At 39.7% G+C, this 20,869-nt stretch overlaps 1 protein-coding gene across 4 annotated transcripts in view; it reads right to left on the bottom strand.

Moving 5' to 3' along the window:
• Positions 1-20,869, bottom strand: part of cacna1c (calcium channel, voltage-dependent, L type, alpha 1C subunit) — a 261,395-nt gene that overhangs the window by 5,887 nt on the left and 234,639 nt on the right. For 3 of the 4 annotated variants that reach the window (XM_061959443.2, XM_061959444.2, XM_061959446.2), the window contains 18 exons: positions 18,431-18,508; positions 13,884-14,021; positions 13,745-13,810; positions 13,571-13,662; positions 12,633-12,795; positions 12,440-12,567; positions 12,274-12,370; positions 10,300-10,402; positions 10,137-10,238; positions 9,942-10,069; positions 9,739-9,873; positions 5,744-6,087; positions 5,622-5,648; positions 4,687-4,815; positions 4,499-4,626; positions 2,293-2,390; positions 2,112-2,208; positions 1,926-2,034 (listed from right to left, as the gene is read on the bottom strand). In XM_061959443.2, the coding sequence (XP_061815427.1) occupies positions 1,926-2,034; positions 2,112-2,208; positions 2,293-2,390; positions 4,499-4,626; positions 4,687-4,815; positions 5,622-5,648; positions 5,744-6,087; positions 9,739-9,873; positions 9,942-10,069; positions 10,137-10,238; positions 10,300-10,402; positions 12,274-12,370; positions 12,440-12,567; positions 12,633-12,795; positions 13,571-13,662; positions 13,745-13,810; positions 13,884-14,021; positions 18,431-18,508 (2,162 nt within the window). The remainder of the gene's footprint in view (positions 1-1,925; positions 2,035-2,111; positions 2,209-2,292; positions 2,391-4,498; positions 4,627-4,686; positions 4,816-5,621; positions 5,649-5,743; positions 6,088-9,738; positions 9,874-9,941; positions 10,070-10,136; positions 10,239-10,299; positions 10,403-12,273; positions 12,371-12,439; positions 12,568-12,632; positions 12,796-13,570; positions 13,663-13,744; positions 13,811-13,883; positions 14,022-18,430; positions 18,509-20,869) is intronic. The other variant, XM_061959445.2, reaches the window with a different exon arrangement.

Raw genomic sequence — 20,869 nt, 5'->3', positions numbered from 1 at the left:
TGTGCCAGATTGTTTCGTTTATTCGTGCTCTCTAGCATCCATGCCCATGTCCATGCCTTGTCTTGCCTTGCCTCGTCTTGTGCTTATGTTCTTTGATTCTGAATCCCTTCGTTGCTATTTTGAGTTTTCCTTTCTTCCTCCTCAGCAGAGTGATTTTTTGTTATTTAGTTTATTCAGCCGAAGTGGTAAGTTTCAGTTATTTTTCATTCTTTCCTCACATTTTTGAGTGACAATTTTTGTTAATACTTTATTAGATTAGATAGTATAGAATTTTTCATAGTTGTTGTTTCTTCCTCCTGTTGGAGCGTTTTTTTGTTTATACATTTTAAAGTTAAAGTTAAAGTACCAATGATTGTCACACACACACTAGGTGTGGCGAAATTATTCTCTGCATTTGACCCATCACCCTTGATCACCCCCTGGGAGGTGAGGGGAGCAGTGGGCAGCAGCGGTGGCTGCGCCCGGGAATCATTTTGGTGATTTAACCCCCAATTCCAACCCTTGATGCTGAGTGCCAAGCAGGGAGGTAATGGGTCCCATTTTTATAGTCTTTGGTATGACTCGGCCGGGATTTGAACTCCCAACCTACCGATCTCAGGACGGACACTCTAACCACTAGGCCACTGAGTAGGTTCTATAGGTTTTATAGCATATATTAATTATAGTTCGTCTTTGCTTTTGTGTTTTCCTCCGTTCGGAGCGAATTTAGGTTGTTCCTATTTTTTGGAACCTTTTTGCCGGTTAGTTTTTTTGGATAAAATAGATATTGTAATCCTTGACTTTGGAGGTGAAAAGGAAGCTGTCAAAATAAAAGCCTGTCTAAGTTCCCTACTCTGCATCTGAGTCCTATCCTTTTACCAAGCCCTGACAATAACGGTTCCATTCACACATTTAAAAAACACTTTAAGACTAATGTCTTGGAAAAAAATATATCACTCTTGAATCAACACATTAGTTAATACTATGATCAATGTTAATTAAAAACTAAATGTGGGATATAAATAATAATGGAAGTATAATTGTCTGTACATAGTATATAATTGGTACAAAGGTTTAACACGTGTACAAGGATATTTCACATGCCTTTACTGTGTATATAATTGAACAGTGTTTATGTTGTGTACAATGTGTATTTATAATATGTTGTGCAAAGGATATTTCATAATTTTTGGAAGCTCATCTTGTTTTTGACATTGTTTATAGGGTTAGGCCAGGGGTAGGGAACCTATGGCTCTAGAGCCAAATGTGGCTCTTTTGATGACTGCATCTGGCTCTCAGATAAATCTTAGCTGACATTGCTTAACACGATAAGTAATGAATAATTCAGCTGGTAATCACAATGTTAAAAATAATGTTCAAAATATAAAACATTCTCATGCATTTTAATCCATCCATCCGTTTTCTACCGCACCTGTTCTAGAAGTCGCATTAATGGTAAGAAGTATTTTATTCATCATTGGTTAGCTTCAGAATAACAATGTTATTAAAAATAATAAGAGACTTATTATACTCTAAAAATGTTGGTCTTACTTAAAAATGCACGCATTAGTGGTATTCAGTGTTAAAAAATATTATATGGCTCTCACGGAAATACATTTTAAAATATTTGGCTTTCATGGCTCTCTCAGCCAAAAAAGTTCCCGACCCCTGGGTTAGGCGCAATAAGTGTTCAACTTCAGCCTAAACCCTTTCAGTCTGCAACATTTTCAATTTATGAATGTACAACTGTTTGTTTATGTAAAACTGTTTGTTTATTTTGTTGACCACTGACCGAAGAAATAATAAACTAACTAACTAACATTGGAAATGTGAGCATACTTTTAAGAATGCGCCAATTATCAAAATCAATGATTTTTGGGTTTAAATGAACAACTTTGCTAAATGCGGCATTGGAATGGGTGTTTGAAACAATAGTGAAGTCTTACCAGGGTCCACAGTTGACCGACGGCAAGCTGGTGTTAAGCTTTTCGTGCGAGTTGGAGCCCTCTAACCTCAGCGAAGGAACTCGCTGATACGAGGCGTCGCTGCCTTTTGCTGCAAAATGCAAAAATAAAAACAGTCAGATTTGACACCGTGATGGTGATGATGATGATGATGATGATGTTGCGTACCCGTCGGACTGGCAGGTGGCGTGGAGCACAGTCGACTGAAGAGGGTCGGCGAATGACTCCTCCTTATCAGCGGACTCAACCCGGCCACCGCCAACGCCTCGAGGGAGGCAGGAGCACCAAGGAAATATTGAAATATTAATGCACAAACAATAACTTGCGTGTTCAATTGACAGACTTCTACCTGGTGATGAACAAGGTGCAGCGGGACCGCCGTCTTCTGCGAGATGTCCGGCCTGGACTGTCTCCTCAGACACTCTAAATGGAAGGAGGACCTCCGCCCTTAAAAAAACAAAAAAACAAACAATTAGGCTACTTTCACACTGCAGGGTCGGGTGTCCAATTTAGATTTTTTTGTCAAATCCGATCTTTTTCAGCTTTGTAATGTGAATGCAATCTGACCCGCATGCAGACAAGACGTCATGACGTCCACACCCGTCGGTCTCGGCACTGGCACACTTGTGGCAATTTCAAGGATTTTGTGCAACCTAAGTCAAAGTTTTCTGAACTGAATTATTGCACGTAGAAGATTAAGAAGGATCGCTTTTTGACGATGTTCTGGTTGGATGAATGAATTACTGTTCTGAGTATGACATTACATTGGCCAAAAATATAAAATGTACTTGTTAAATAAAACCTCTGCCTTGTTTTTAATAAATATTTAGGCCTACTATGCTACTTTATTTTAATGTTGGTCATTATGGTGGTACTTGGAGAGCCAAGTTATTTCTGAGGTGGTACTTGGTAAAAAAAAAAAAAAGTTTTTTTCAGGGCCGATATCCACTATTAGATAATCGGTACTTGGAGCCGATATTAATTTGCAGTAAAAGTGATTTAAACATGAATAGTATATGTCAATAAACAGTTGGAAAAGGCTTTATGTTTTTTTTTTTTCAAACATTATTTTTAATTCTTAATACGGCACTAATGTTGTGGTTAATTTAGTGCCAAACAACATCTGGAATTTTACACCCTTACTATATGTGTTTAATTATGTGGGTCAGAGGAACATCAACATTTGCATTTCCATCCATCCATCCATTTTCTACCGCTTGTCCCTTTCGAGGTCGTGGGGAGGCAGGAGTCTATCCCAGCTGCATTTGGGCGGAAGGCGGGGTAAACCCTGGACAAGTCGCCACCTCATCACAGGGCCAACACAGATAGACAGACAACATTCACACTCACATTCACATTCACACACTAGGGACCATTTAGTGTTGCCAATCAACCTATCCCCAGGTGCATGTCTTTGGCGGTGGGAGGAAAACAGATATTATATATATTTAAATAGAACATTGTAGCTTAGATAGGCTCCAGCGCCCCCCGCGACCCAGAAGGGAATAAGCGGTAGAACATTTTTGGATGGATGGATGTTGTATCAGCTCAGTGTTATAGGTGACTAAGTAAATTATTAATAATTATTAGAACATTTCAGCTTTTTCTCATTATATTGTGATTTTTTAGGTTTTTTTTTCTGACATTTTACATGTTTTTACCCCCTGTAAGAAACTAATAATGATAATATTACGATTGTGTGACTGCTTAATCAAGTGTGTCAAAAAGTCTGCCTGTTCAAACATATCAATGTTACGTTAAACATTTAACAGCGTTTATTATTGTTGCTTTAATTTTTCAAATTCATTATTTCATACGTTAGTCTTATTTCTCTCTTTAACAAACTACCGGTAACTAACTAACTACCAGTCATTGGTATGACCGGTGAGTCATACCAAAGACTATAAAAATGGCACCCATTACCTACCTGCTTGGCACTCAGCATCAAGGGTTGGAATTGGGGGTTAAATCACCAAAATGATTCCCGAGCGTGGCCACCGCTGCTGCTCACTGCTCCCCTCACCTCCCAGGGGTTGGAACAAGGGGATGGGTCAAATGCACAGGGTATTTTCACCACACCTAGTGAGTGTGTGACTATCAGTGGTACTTTAACTTTAACTTTTAACTAAGTAACTAACTAACCAACGTAACTCTGTTTATATTTGTATTTTATTTTATTTTTTATCTGGAGAGCTTTTAATATTTTAAATCAGGGGTATCTAAACGTTTTCCACCAAGGGCTGCAAACTAAAAAGTCAAAATATACAGGGGCCATTTTGAATATTTTTTATATTAAAAAAAATGCTAAAGACTGATATTATGTATATTTAAAGACACAACTTTGTGTTCATGTGCGGAGACTAAACATATTGTTATTAATTATTAGTTTAAAAATCTACTCCATTTGGCATTACATTCTGATTTTTTGCTTATTTTTCTAACAGTTTTTTTCCTACAACATGCTACGGGCCAACAAAACTCAGTCTGCGGGCCGCAAATGGCCCCCGGGCCACAGTTTGGAGACCACTGCCATAATCACTATGTATGAAGTTTACCTAAAGACGTGGGACAGAGGAAGACTCTCCTGGGTGATTGCCATCCTCCTCCTCTCCTCTCCTCCACGTCTTCGCCTTCCTCCATGGGAGTCAGCTGCTTGCAGGTGTCGTCACGATACACCAGCCTGCTGCCAGCAAAGTGGCGGTAATGAACACATTTCACGAAGGAGATGACGTGTGAGTCGTACATGTCGGAGGAGAGCGAGTGTTCGTCCTCGTGGAAGTCCCTCTCGTCGGCGTAGCTCTCGTCGTACGTCTCCTCTGTTGAGCCCTCGCCTCTCCGGATGATTGGCAGGCGACTGTCGCTGGAGTCGGAGCTGCGGGGAACAGAGGCACACTGAAAAAAAAAGGCTGCAGATTTTACGATACAAAAACGGCAGTTCAATCACCAGAACTTTACCGTATGAATAAAAGTGGCACCGTTTTTCCATTTGCAGAAATGCAGTGTAAAAACTAAATCCGTAAGTTTTACAGTAAAAAAATGGCAGCTCATTTGAAATAATTTCACCATAAAAATAAAAGTGCTAGCTTTTAATTGTGTGTAAAACCACTAAGTTTTACGATAAAATTCTGACAACTGAGGTGCCATTTTTTTTTTTTTACCATACAATCTACAGATTTATTTTTACAGTGCACCCAAGGGCTTAAACCAGCAGGCTAATAATTAGAGAGTATAGAAGCAAAGCAGCGAGGGTTAGCATCCAAGCTAGTAGTGTCCAAATGTCTGTTTTTTATTGTTCCGCAGCATATTTAATAAAAAACGGCATGCATCAGCACATTATGAAAATAGATTACCGCCACACTGCAAAAAAACTAAAAAAAAACTACAGACAGGAATTACAGCTATATTCTAAAGTTTGGACACTGCTGTGCAAAAGAGTATAAATGATAAGATTCTTAGTGCATCAAATATGTGTGTCATTTTAACCCCAGATAAACAAAAATAATAACAAAAAGCAATAAAAAGCCTTGATAGTAAAAGTTTGGTGCACCAAACGTTCTATCTGAGGCTTCGCTAGCAGCAGCTTGGAAGCAGCGTGCATAGCAACAGTCGCTATGGCACGCTCTCATCACGTCGCGCGATGAGACGCAGCAAACACACTTTTGTCCTCCACCTACGTACCGAATGAGGTTGTCAAAAAAATGGCTCCTGCTTGCCACCGCCAGTGAAACAGGACAAAAGAAGAAAGAGTGACTTTACAAGCTGAAACCACCGCGGGATGATTGGCGGCCGGCCTGACGCACCTTTTTGGAGGGAAGCACCAGGCGGACCGCGGCAACAGGATAGGCGTGAGCGGCTGCCCTGCGTGGCCGTCCACGGTGCTGACTGACGGGCTTGGGAAGCGGCCGCCGACACCCGTGTTGTTGGCGTTGTTGATGTTGGCGTTGGAGCCCGACAGAGAGTATGAGGACGGCGTGAAGGTGGTCGAGTCCATGAGCTTCTCGTGGGACGGGCTCTCGCCTTCGCAGGGCGAGCCCTTCTGGCTGATGTGCAGCGGGCGCTGGGTCGTGAACGACTGTGGGAAGGAGGCCCGCCCGTCACTCTGGTTGTAGTAGTTGACGTGGTTGCCGAACAAGCCGCCTGACCGCTGCAAATGCAAAGTCAAGGACATTTATAATTGGACACTATAGTAGTAAATGTTTTGTTATGTGAGGCATGCTAACTGTGAGCATTTTAGCATGCTAGCTTTTTAGCTCATTTTGCAGGTATACGACTCAGAGTGAAATATGTTGTTACTTCCCGCATGTATACTGTAAGCATACTAACATTACTATGTTGGCTTTTTTTTTTTTTTAGCTCATTTTACAGGTATACACATCAGTTCAGAGTCAATTATTTTGTTACTTCACACATGTTAACTGTTAGCATGCTAAAGTTAACATTTTAGCATGCTATAGTTGACATGTTAGCTTTTTTGCAGTTATACACCTGAGTCACACATGTTAACTGTTAGCATCGTAACATACAATAGTTAACATGTTTGCGTTTTAACACATTGTGCAGGTATTTTCAGCGTCTGAGTCAAATATTTTGTTATTTCACACATGCAAAATGTTTACATTTTAGTATGATACATTTTCTTTACTCATTTTGCAGGTATACACCCAATTAGAGATGTCCGATAATGGCTTTTTTGCCGATATCCGATATTCCGATATTGTCCAACTCTTAATTACCGATTCCGATATCAACCGATACCGATATATACAGTCGTGGAATTAACACATTATTATGTCTAATTTTGTTGTGATGCCCCGCTGGATGCATTAAACAATGTAACAAGGTTTTCCAAAATAAATCAACTCAAGTTATGGAAAAAAATGCCAATATGGCACTGCCATATTTATATATGAAAAGCCGTACACAAAGGCAGTGCTTTTAAGGTTAATTGGCGCTCTGTACTTCTCCCTACGTCCGTGTACACAGCGGCGTTTTAAAAAGTCATAAATTTTACTTTTCTAAACCGATACCGATGATTTTGAAACCGATAATTCCCGATATTACATTTTAAAGCATTTGTCGGCCAATAGTATCGGCAGTCAGATATTATCAGACATCTCTACACCCAATAATGATATTTTTTTGATGTGATACTGACAGGCTAGCATGCCAACTGTTAGCACTTCAGTTCAGCATTCACACTACCAAAATTGCAATTTTTGTAAAACGTATTCCTAGTATAATATACATTGTTTACTGTAAATGCTCTCATTATAGCGAGGTGTGCATTTAACTTAAGCGTGAAAAGGATTACATGAGCCCATTACATTTAGAAGCTTCACTTTTTAAAACTTGAATAATGATTTAGAGTTTGTGGGAAATGAAAAGGAAAACATGGTGTTTTTGTACTATACCATCTACCATAAAAAAGAATATTGCAGAACACAGTTGCAACCAAACCAATGTTGTAATAGCATTAAGTGTGTAATATCATCAACAACTGTACAACGGCACATATACGAGACTTGGCATTAACAGAATACAGATGTTAATTGGAGTTTTTACGGTATAGAATGTAATAACATCATGACAACTACTAAATCAGTCTTCACATTCACGCAGGATGGAAATATGCAAAGCAACTTAAAATGTTTAAAGATTCAAACTAATCCTAAAACAAAAATTAATTTTTTTATTATTTTATTTTTGTTAAAACATTTTTTATAATTATATTATATATATATATATATATATATATATACACACATATAAATTAGGGCTGTGAATCTTTGGGTGTCCCACGATTCGATTCAATATCGATTCTTGGGGTCACGATTTGATTCAAAATCGATTTTTTTTTTTCAATTCAACACGATTCTCGATTCAAAAACGATTTTTCCCGATTCAAAACGATTGTCTATTCATTCAATACATAGGATTTCAGCAGGATCTACCCCAGTCTGCTGACATGCAAGCAGAGTAGTATATTTTTGTAAAAAGCTTTTATAATTGTTAAGGACAATGTTTTATCAACTGATTGCAATAATGTAAATTTGTTTTAACTATTAAATGAACCAAAAATACGACTTATTTTATCTTTGTGAAAATATTGGACACAGTGTGTTGTCAAGCTTATGAGATGCGATGCAAGTGTAAGCCACTGTGACACTTTTTTTTCATTTTTTATAAATGTCTAATGATAATGTCAATGAGGGATTTTTAATCACTGCTATGTTGAAATTGTAACTAATATTGATACTGTTGTTGATAATATTAATTTTTGTTTCACTACTTCTGGTTTGTTCTGTGTCGTGTTTGTGTCTCCTCTCAATTGCTCTGTTTATTGCAGTTCTGAGTGTTGCTGGGTCGGGTTTGGTTTTGGAATTGGATTGCATTGTTATGGTATTGCTGTGTATTGTTTTGTTTGGTTTGATTAATTTAAAAAAATAAAATAAGAATTAAAAAAAAAAAAAAAAAAAAAATCGATTTAAAAAAAATGAATCGATTTTTTCCCACACCCCTAATATATCCATCCATCCATCCATTTTCTAACACTTATTCCCTTTTGGGGTCGCGGGAGGCGCTGGAGCCTATCTCAGCTACAATCGGGCGGAAGGCGGTGTACACCCTGGACAAGTCGCCACCTCATCGCAGGGCCAACACAGATAGACAGACAACTCCCCTAATATATATATATATATATATATATATATATATATATATATATATATATATATATATATATATATATATATATATATCAAGGGGGCACTGTGACTGGCATCCCAAACTAAGCTCTTTGACTATAGAAATAAGGATGTCTCGATACAATTTTTTCACTTCCAGTACGATATCCATATTGCAGCATTGACTATTTGCCGATATCGATCTGAAATCAGCACAAATAACACATACTTTTGACTTATTTTGTAGCGTGTAATGTTATAAAAGTATTGATCAAGTGATATGTTGTTGTGATCACATGGGCTTTGCATACTTGATCCGAGTCTGGAATGGACTGTAAACTTTTTGGTTGTTATATTTTGTTTTCTTACACGTATGAGTATCATTTGCAAGTGTGCATTCGTTTCAGTGTGCCCTAGGTGTGTTGCCGTAGTCCGGAAGTAGCCTTAGCCATTAACTTCAATGTGCCACTCTCGTCGTTTGTTGAGTCCTACAAAGAGTTTTTATTGTAAGTACTGTACTTATTACACAACAGCTGTTTGAATGCATTTTTAGTTGTAGTTTTCATTAACAAATTAGGAGGTGCTGAAATCACCGTGTAAAATAACTAATGCTAATCAGAAGCATGTATATAGTAAATTAGCATCGAGCTACAATATTGGTTTTAATGCAATATTTTTTATGTTCTAATGTCACAGAAAAGTTATTTAGTATTTCATGTAAGTTATATTGACATACTTTATTTGTGTGTATTCACTTTTGCAGTGTTTTGAAGTAAAGACTCTTAAAAGGCTCTCGAATGAAGACAAGCTGTTAACAGTCTGCTAAGCTAGCAAGAAGGGACTTTAGCGAGAGCACAACAGACTGCTTGTATCGCAGTTCTTATATCAGACATTTTAGATGCAGGCCCATACAACACGACACCTGTTTCTTTCTGGTATCAAACCAATATCAATATCGGATCAGGACATCCCTAGTTCGAAATGATGTTTTTTACACAGCACATGCAGCAAGAGGATTGATGTACATCCTCATGGAGAGCTTCAAGCTGGAGGAGGCGAAGCATCTCTCTTTCTGACAGTGTGTGTGTGTGTGTGGTGTGTCCAACCTTTACCCTGAAGATATCGTCCTCGGAAGCGGCCGACACGGCCTCCTTCAGACCTTTGTCTACCTCCTCCTCCACAGTCAGGTCACCAGAGATGGCCCTCCTGATCTCTGGGCCGATGTCGTGCAACGTCCGCAGGCCCGCCTACACACACACAAAACACAGGTGTGTGTTGCAGAAATGTACCTCCATAGTTGGCTGGTGTGTGTTACCTGCAGAGAGAGGGCAGTCTTGGGCGGCACCTTGGCCACCAGTCCTTGTTCTTTCCTCTTCTTGAACTTGCGGAAATATTCCTGAATGAGGAAGGTGGCGTAGAACTTTCCAACCGTGACCTCGTCGTCTAAAAAAAAACAAAGTACGATTTGTTAGGTCCTGCATGCGTGTTAGACAAGGTGCAGAATACCCACCGCCAGCAGGGGGCACGACTTGATCCAGGAGCTTCATGCTGGTTCTCTTCCAGATCTTCTTCACGATGGCCCTCAGTTCCTCGTTGGCCTGCTCCAGATTACCTGAAAGTACACACACACTGTCATGAGCATCAGCCAAGTTGATCAATTCTAACTGCGTTACCTTCCGTCTTGATCCTCAGTGCGGTTCTGACCAGCGCAAACAAGGTGGCGTTGAACATGACCGTTCCATCGCTGTTCAGAGGCATGTTCATGGACACTAGACGCTACAACAGGCAACAGACGTCTCTCGGTATATTTTACTGGACAGCAGTACTGCACATTTCAGCAACTTATCTACGATTTATCTTCTCAAGGGACAATGCTTTAGAAATGAACATACTTTAGAATAGTCAGCGTGCAGCTTGTATAGCAATGTATATTGACAATCCACTAACAGTTTGTCAACACATAACCATTACGCGATCAAATTGTGTTTTTGGTGTGAATATGTAGTGTTGGCCACTTGATGACATCACTGGTTGACGTTAGACACCTTGACCTCCTTCACCTTCTTTTCTTCCTTTCCTCCTTCCTTCCTTCAGGTGCTCAAGTGGTTTCTTTTTTTTTGGCAATTCTTTCACTTTCAACTTCATCAGCAAGGCCACTTGGTCATTTTAGAGGCGTGTTTGGGCTCATTATCATTCAGGGTGTCCCGAATACCGTAGCCGATTGATCTGATATGATATCAGCAGGAATCACACATGCTTGTATTATTTAGTAGTGAGGAATGTTACAAAATGGAAATTAGTCAAACAGAAAAAGAAAAGATGAACCTATGTATTATTAACGGTCTGGAATGGATTTATGTACTTCCTGCGGCAGCTGAGGAAACTTAAGGTGCCGACCGAGATGCTGGTGCAGTTTTACTCAGCCATCATCGAGTCCATCCTGACCTCCTCCATCACCCTGTGGTTCCCCGGCGCCACAGTCCAGGATAAGCATCGCCTGCAGCGCATCGTACGTGCTGCTGAGAAGGTGATTGGCTGCAAGCTCCCATCCCTCCAGGACTTGTTCTCCTCCAGGACCAGGAGGCATGTGGATCGGATCACAGCTGACTCTTCTCACCCTGGACACACACTATTCTCCCCTCTCCCCTCAGGCAGGAGACTACGGTCCATCCAGACCCACACCTCCTGCCACCTGAACAGTTTTTTCCCCTCGGCCATCAGGCACATGAACAATAACTCCTAAAAGTAGCTCCTTTGAATCCCTTCTAAGTCTATAAAAAGATCTGATGGCTCAGTTACAGCTCTTGTTATTACCAAATCTGTGTTATATGTGTTTTATGTTGCACGATTGCACCAAGAAAAATTCCTAGTTTGTGAACCCGTTCTCAAACAATGGCAATAAAACGATTCTGATTCTGATGTTGTCTTTTAGTTGAAGTGGAATGGTAATTGTGTTTTTAAGTGACACCTAATGGTCACAATAATTCATGATGTTAAGATGATGATGCAGACACATGTGTTACTTGATACTTTTTAATATGTTTCTGCCTTGGAGACTTTATATGTGTAAGTCATATGTAAATATAATTATTTGATATGTGTTTATATAGACAAATGTGCTGTTTTACACTGAAATATTGTTGAATGGGGCGGTATATCTCGGGTGGTAGAGTGGCCGTGCCAGCAACTTGAGGGTTCCAGGTTCGATCCCCGCTTTGGCCATCCTAGTCACTGCCGTTGTGTCCTTGGGCAAGACACTTTACCCACCTGCTCCCAGTGCCACCCACACTGGTTTAAATGTAACTTAGATATTGTGTTTCACTATGTAAAGCGCTTTGAGTCACTAGAGAAAAAGCACTATATAAATATAATTCACTTCACTTCAGTACACTTATTATGTGTGCTATTGTGTGCTTAGCTGTTGTGTAGCTGCTAGCTTTTAGTAGCCTGTAGCCTACCATGTTTACCTTTTGTAAACAACTTTATTTGAACAGTAATGTCTGTGTTTTGACCATTTTTAGTGGCTACAAAATACTGTATACACGCCTGTGCAAGCTGTTCATTGACTATTTTAAAGTATACATTACCTATTGACACGGTCATAAAACATTTTCTGAAATGTTAAGAGTGTACTTGCTCTTGCTAACCTTGCACGCGACCCGGTGAGGACACAGCTTTCCAAAGCCGAGTGGGGGTTGTATTCTTCTGAGCAGGGTGACTACATCCAGGTGTTTTATTCTCCCCCTGCAAACAACAAAAATCAGCCGTAACCTCCCAACTCTTAACTTGTCAGATGTCGTCACATCAACTCACTTGGCTTCCGGGTCGTACTCGGCCCAGATCCTCTTGAACTCGTCAAGGTGATGCGGCCCCAGGATGGACCAATCACGTGTCAGGTAGTCAAAGTTGTCCATTATGACAGCCACGAAGAGATTGATGATCTACAATAAGAATCTGACGTTTGTCTCATTTCTATTTTGTGGTGTTTAAATGCGGAGGGACTGACCAGAAAGGCACACAGCATGTAGAAGCTGACAAAGTAGATGATGGCAAACTGGCTGCCGCAGTCCTCGATGGTTGTGCTGTTCTCATTGGTGGAGCCTTTCTCACACGGCCGGTTGGGCGAGCACGCCAGCATGATCTCCTGCCACGCCTCACCTGTCGCACACCTGGCAGCCATAAAGGTTTCTGGTCAATTTTGGACAGATGACTGCAAAATAAAGACTATTTTGAAAGTAATATGGGGAGTTTTGCATTCATATTAAACTAGATTAGGATTTATCATTATTTTCATTCAAACATTGACATTAGAGATGTACTGCAGAACAAAATAACTTTACATTTTCAAGCCACGATAAAAGCAAGAAGATTGATTAGATTTTTACATTAAATTTTCATTGCAGGTCAGATCAGAATCTATTTTTATATGATATATTTATAACCTATTAACCATGAACCTATCCTATTTATAACCGGCTCTATTTATATCATATTCTATTGAAATTATTATGTACATACAGTACTATTGTTCTTGTGGTAATCATTGGGCTAAATCTGGCACTTTGGGTACCAAATGTTGGGCCATCTCATATGTGTCATGTGTGCTGCTGTGACAATATAATTCCTTCAGTGAGTACTGTAGTCTTTAGTAGAACACACTCGATGCTATATATTAGGTGGAAGAAGTGTAAAGGTGACTATATGTCTGATATTTCGTGTTTAGAGGACTTGAATTATGTTGAAAAAACATATTTAGAAAGTCGTTAACACTTTATAATGCTCTAACGGTGAAAATATGGCATATATTAATAATAATCCTACAGTACTTTGCAAGAATTTAGCCGCAATAAACGAGGGACGACTGTACACCTCTTCTATCGTCTAATGAACCCACACAAACGTCAATAGTGGAGGCGATAAGAAGCGTCTAAAGCTCTTCCTCACCTAAAGAGCAGCAGCACCGCCTGAGGGAACGTCTGGAAGTTGTTGTTCCTGTTGATCTGCGTGTGGTCCCGCAGTGCTATCTTGCCAAACATCTGCGTGGGGAAGTGAAGCGTCTTACTAAATTACAGAGCAATTGCTTCCAAGATCAAGCAGGAGGAGGAGGAGGACGCTAACCTGCATGCCGATGACGGCGTAAATGAAGAAGAGCATCACTATAAGGAGAGCCACGTAAGGTAGAGCCTGCAGCAAAAGGGGAAGAATCCACTTGTAGACACGTTACTGCACTTTTACATGAGTTTGTTGAGACGCTCACTTGGAAGGACTTGATGAAGGTCCACAGGAGGGTACGGATCCCCTCCCCGCGGGACAGCAGCTTTACTAGCCGCATGACACGGAACAGCCGGAAGAAGGTGATGGAGATCCTGGCGTTCTCCTCTGAATTCTGCAGACCCTTTTTTTTAAATATAATTCATTTGAGTAATGAACACAAATGTGCACAAGTCAATACATTATTAAACATAATTTATGTCCATATGTGTGGCATCAAATGGCAACAAATAGATGCAACTATCATGGCTGTGCAAGTCTTGAAAGCCCAGTCATGGCCACTCCTGGTTAAATCGGGAACCTAAGTATAATTTAATTGAAGCCCCCGCTAATAAAACATTTTGTTCCACACGTTACTTGTGTGAAATAATTTTTATTCTATTTAACTCAAACTTTAATTTAATAAGATACATTGATTAACAGTTATTTTGCATGCAAAACAACAAACTGAACATGAATAGAACATAAATCAGCAAACCTTTCAGCCTCAACTTCCACCATGGATCGAATTCTCTCGGTCTAACTTACAAGACCAGTGCATTAATGCTGCGCGTCATGGGGGACTGTGACAATGTTCAAAGGAATTTACTATTATATTTTCATCAGAGACAGAGCAGGAAGGGGCTAAGAATAAGTCTGAAAAATAATTTTATATGAAGTCATTCATTAATTGACATTTTACATGTGCTTATTCTCACAAAATGGGGCCCCCACGGATAGTATGGAGCTTGTGTATCGTTTGTTAATTTTTCTTAATGAAACTAAGAAAACAAAATAACAGTTTCATAATTTGTTTCCAGTCTAAAAAGTAAAAAAATTCTGCACACAGTTGAAAATTGGACAAAACAGATAACAAGCATAAGATTCTTTTTTTTACAATCCTTGTGATACGCTAAAATTACCTGGAAGTAGAGACGTTCTGATCAGGGATTTATGCTGCCGATTTTGATACCGATCCTCCATGAGTGAGATCGGCCGATATTAATACCAATTATGATCTCTTGTACCAACTGTAATTTTTTCCAATAATTTAGGGTGAGTACTGTTGACAGTTTAAAAATACCAGCACCTTATTTAAACAAGTTTGTTATTCTCTTATATTACATACAACTGCTTGAGCAGAACAAAGTCAATAGTACAGACTAAACAAAAACTACCACACATCATTTAAATAATTTGGTTTTTGCCCTCAAAGTCCTTCTGTGTCCAATGAATTATTCCCTGAATTTGCAAACTTTAACAAAAAAATAAAATAAAATAATTTTATGAAAATACAAAAATCGCCCTAAAACTCTTGTACCAACCATATTCTGATATTGGTGTCGACACCATCAATTTATGGATCTGCCCATGCTAACACCTTTATAATATCATCATCTCTCTTATTTATCTACTTGTTAATTTCCTGTTAATAACTGCTTAGATTATGTTGTAAGGTGCTCCCATCTACACGTTATAAACTTCACTAAGCACTTATTTATTTATTCTGTTGTTTCAGCTTAGCTAGTATGCCTGCTCCTGCTTGCTCTCAGTGTGCAACATGATTATCACCATCCTAATATTTGATTATGGTACTTAAGATACAAAGAAATCAGTTTATTTGCTGTAAGGGAGGTAATTATTATTATCTTAAGGGAGTGTCTCCACACTGTATGGAGAGACACAATTAGCTGCTAGTTAGTCAACCGGGGGACTAAAAATAAATATGGTGTCAGCCAAAGGGGATCTGCGTTTATGATCAACATTAAAAGGCTTTAATCGCCAATGACAATCACATACTTTTTTATAAAAATCTGCCGATACTGATCTGTGGCCGATCTATTGGCATACACCGACCTGGAATTAGTTTTACGTGAACTTGGGCTGGCTCCTCCATCCTGCTCTCTTCTTGTAGCCCAAGTCAACATTAAGTACTTCCAGGTAAACTAGATTTATAAATGGTAAATGGGTTATACTTGTATAGCGCTTTCTTACCTTCAAGGTACTCAAAGCGCTTTGACACTATTTCCACATTCACACACACATTCACACACTGATGGCGGGAGCTGCCATGCAAGGCCCTAACCACAACATATCAGGAGCAAGGGTGAAGTGTCTTGCTCAAGGCCACAACAGACGTGACGAGGTTGGTAGAAGGTGGGGATCGAACCAGGAACCCTCAGGTTGCTGGCACGGCCACTCTCCCAACCCGCGCCACGCCGTCCAAATGGATTCAAAAAGCAAGTTTATATGCTCGCTATTTGTTTTGTTAACTTTCCAACTGTACTCTAAATCGAAAATGAAGAAAAAATGATTTGTTGTCCGTTTTTTCGTTCTGCTTTTTGAAACAAATATCGAAAAAGACGATTTGATTTGATATTCCTTTTTTTCGGAGAGCGAGGCACACGCCACATTCAGGATAAACTGCTCTATAAATCGAGGAGTACGATTTAAATGCTGCCTGCAGGAAGATACATCAGTCATGTAAAAGGAAACAGGCAGCTTCAGGTGGATTCAAATATTACAGCAGGTATAAATTCACATAATTTTTTTTTTATTTGCTCGCTCTCTAGCGACCACCGTGCAGCCTCAACATTTATATTTAGACTTTTTCTGAAAGGAACATTGGCAGTTGACAAGGTTTAGCGGCGGCTTTTCTTTGCGTCCCAGCAGTGGGTGATAAAATATTCAGCCATCTTGCTGAGTGCTATTCTAATACGCATTTATTTATTTATGCTGCTGCTGCTGCTAAGGGACTTAAAAAAACTCCACAAAAAACAAAAACAAGTGTAACATATTATTTTGCACACACCTGGAAAGAAGACAGAAAAGAGGACACATATTATAATAATTATTATTACAACACATGTAAGAAGATCTATTTGTCACCATGTGCTCCATCAAGATGCCATCATCCATTTTTTGTTATGTACTCCAGAAAGTTATCATTTTCCACATCACTTTCATGGATAATTGTCTGTATTGCAGGTATTTTTAAAAGACCATCATCATGCAGGAATGGAACATTTTCAATGCTTACACTTTTTACCCCTATGGACTGATTTGGCCCCACTGACTGCAGTTTGAGTCACAGATTGTTCATGCAATCGGGATAAAAACATTTTTTTTTTATAAAAAGTTGTAGGACGCCGACCCCCAGCACTTGGAGCCCTAACAAATGTCAATCTTGTGAAAGTAAACCAAATCATTCATGAAATGGACCCACTTTGGGCGACCACTGATGAGAAAAGCAGAAAGGTGAACCTTGACAAAGCGTTGCACATAAGTTACATTTCTGTTCAGGAAAAAATGTATACCTTATGAAACTCATGACGTCTCGCGGGCTAACTGAAAATGCCGGCGGTCTGCAATTTGCCCACGGGCCGTAGTTTGGACTCCACTGGCCTACAGTATTTCCTTCTTTTTAGTGCTTTGAACCGGAAGTACAAGTGCCGTTCCATCTTCTATTAGTCCATAGCGTTTCTGCTCGAAAAGATTCTTCCTTCATCACTCCAAGCAACGTTTGTAAACTTTACACACAGTGTTTTCACGCATATTTGTACGTGCTATCGTAATATAACGAAGCTAGCATCGTTAGCATTAGCTAATATGCTCACATGTTTAGGAGTGTCTGTGTCAGTATTATTCACAATGGCATTCTTTTTGTATTGCGCCAGTTTCACAAATTCCTCAGTAAATTCACCAAAACGTTACCCTGAAGGTATTGAGTACGTTTAGTTGATTAGAGAGCTAGCTTCCACATCTCGTGGGTCCATGACAATGACTTCTGTTTTGTTTGATCAGCCGCTTTACTGCTGTGTTTCAGGCACAGATTGGAAACAATTCAGGTATGTAAATAAACATTTACAAAATCTTTCTGTGTAAATAGCTAATTTCACAACATATCTGCGGCTTATAGTCCGGTGCGGCTAATATATGAAAACATATTTTTTTATGGGTGCGGCTTACATATATAAAAAATATAAAAATTTTAATAAATACAGGATTTTGACTGCAGCTTATCATTAATACCATTTATCGTTATATATCCTTAGGGGACATAAGGTTAAAAAGTGTAATAATTCACCACATAAATACTTTTTTTAATATGTTTCCATCTGAACCTCAATGCAAGATACCAATTGTCAATAACTGCATTTCTGGAAAATGACAACCTTCTGGAATATTTCATAGAAAAGTCTGAGGACGTTAATACACCAGTAAACATATATAAAACAGGCCCACATAGGGCGCCGTTGCACCGATGAAAGCGTGGGGCAGAAAGCCGAGGTGACATCAAGTGTATAGATAAATAGTATGATCGTGTGACAAAGCAGTGGACACCACACCCAAAAAGCGAAGCAGGGGGTGGGAAAACAGCGGGCGCCATGGCAACTTAAGTCGCTCCAGCTGAAGGTGTTGCATCACCAAATATGGAAAATGGGTGACGCAAATAGAACAGTGATGGGGTGTCATGCGGAGGGCAGCAGGATGTATGGATGGAGGAGAGGGTGGCGGTACGGGGAGGCGGCGGAGGTTACCGTCGAAGCGTACCATTGGTCTTACCACAGAGGGGTGAGAGGAGGAAGAGGAGGAGGACGAAGAGGAGGAGGACGAGGAGGAGTCAGCTGGCTTTAAGGAAAGGCAACAAGGATCAGCAACAGAGCGGCGGTGTGTGAGTGTGTGTGAGTGTTTGTGTTATTGTTTGACTTTATAGGTGACTCAAATACATTTTATCACAAAATAAGCATTTCAAAGCAGACTGAGCTAAAATGTCTATCAGGGCCCTAAGGGTCTAACCCTAAAAAAGATATTGCACTGTCAAGCAGGGACTGGAGGTTATTGCTGAAATAATGACTGATGGCCTCTGGACCAGCATGGAGGAGCTGTTAATGTTTCAATGCAATATTTATGTGCAGGTGCCCGTAGTTTTATGTGTATGCTGATGGATAGACGCCTGCCTCTGGAGCTATCTGTTTATCTACCTGCCAGCTGCAAGCACAGCGCAGTAGCAGAAATGTGAACTGGTGCTATTCGCCGCCTCGTTTGACTTGAAGGGTGGACGTTTCAAGTCAAACGGGCACCAAATATCCTCACATCTCAGTGCACAAAAAGGGAGCACTGGACCATGGATGGACCATCGGTGGGTCGATCCATCGCTCCGTCCCCCGTTAAAAGACCTCGCCACAGAATTAACATGTCGTTAACTTCTCCCTGCAAGAAAGATGACACGGCGGCTCTTGCACTGGGAAAGACGAGGACAAGAGAAGGCGTACATACAAGAGAGACATATAGAAAGGAGGCGTTCATGGGGCACAGAGGGAAGATGGTAATGTGACTTCAGAGGACAAGGAATGGAGGCTCACGCACTGACCTCTTAGTCATGTGAACACTTCAACATTTTATTCGATATTATGTGGCCCTCTACTTAACTTCATTGTTTAGTGTAACTGCGGCCCGCACATCCTAGATGGCTAAAACTTACATAAACGATGATAGACTTGAACCCCACTAGAAAGAACACTAACTACAATACCTACAAATATGACAGCACAGCAAACACATAAAGAGCAACCTGCTGTAAGCAAGCAGAAGTGTCTTTGACCATCTCCTGGTCAGTTCAGTGTCAAAATATACAATTTGTAACATTTAATTTTACGTTTACAATGGCTTAAGGCCTACCATAGCTAAGGGTCACTATAGCTGCTGGGAGAGGGAGTTAACAAATTGAATCATGTGATTCTAAAGTGAATACTTCATGGGGCTTAACCTCACCCAGACTATACACTAGTTAAATTGAGTTCGAAACCCCTGCTCTAAGTGGTTGTGATTGACACAAAAGAAAACAAAGACAGATAAATATTGGACTTTTTTTTTTCTCCCTCTAAAGTAAAACAAATACCCAGCATCAATCATCTTTTGGGAAACAGAGCTGTAAAAAGACACCATAGCTGCAGGAGCAATCAAAGGCCATTTATTATTTAACAAACACTGAGTGGAAACACGCGTCACGCTAACACTGGAACAAGATGCAATTAGCCGCTAATTACGCCGTGTTACGAATGCATACTGTGATTGCCTCAGCCCAGGCAAAACACACTTTAAATATACTTTTGATGTTTAAGGGTTAAAAAACGACTTTATAGTAAACGTAAAAATACTACATTACTACATTCCGCACAATAACTATAATTTGTTATTATGGTCCACTATTTCGCAATGTTACATTATCTCTAGGGCTGTCCTGATACAACTTTTTCACATCCCATAGTGATATAGTTCCGATATCAGTAAAAAATGTGCTTGCATGTAAAATGAGTGATATGATGTCTGATACAAAAGCAGTTTTACAGCGTGTTTACTTGTGCTAAGCTGGACAGCCAGTTAACAATTAAACGTCCTCCAATGAGCACACAAGGTTGGTCTTTTCTTCTATTTTAGTCAAGTCATTCACAAAAGGTAAACACGGTAGGCAATAGGCTACTCGGAGCTAAGCTCGCAATAACACACAAGCTAGACATATGTAATAAGTGTCCTTCATCAAACAATATTGCAGTCTAAAACAGCACATTTATCAATATAAACAAGTATCAAATAATATTTGCATATTACTTACACATACAAAGTCTCCGAGGCAGAAACGTATTAGAAAGTATCCAGTAAAAAACGTGTCCGCATCATTCAACTTACTGTTTCGTGAGCTTAACGTCCTAAATTATTGTGGCCACTAGGTGTCGCCAAAACAACAATAACAACTCCACTTGAAGTTAAAGACAGCATAAGTCCATTACAGATTGTTAATGATAAATATGTTATTGTTTTGTGCCTATCGTTGTTCTCTGACTAATTTCACTCAAATCTTTTCTAACATTCCACACTACAAAATAACACATGTATGTATGATTGCTGCTGATATCGTATCGGCTCAATATTGGAATCAACCAATACTTAAGACTCTAATATCTGTATCAAATTGAAAGCGAAACAGATGTA

Source organism: Nerophis lumbriciformis, linkage group LG05 (genome assembly GCF_033978685.3).
Source record: "Nerophis lumbriciformis linkage group LG05, RoL_Nlum_v2.1, whole genome shotgun sequence".
Classification (NCBI taxonomy): domain Eukaryota; kingdom Metazoa; phylum Chordata; class Actinopteri; order Syngnathiformes; family Syngnathidae; genus Nerophis; species Nerophis lumbriciformis.
Note: the sequence above shows the minus strand (reverse complement) of the source record. Positions and strands in the feature narration are given on the sequence as shown.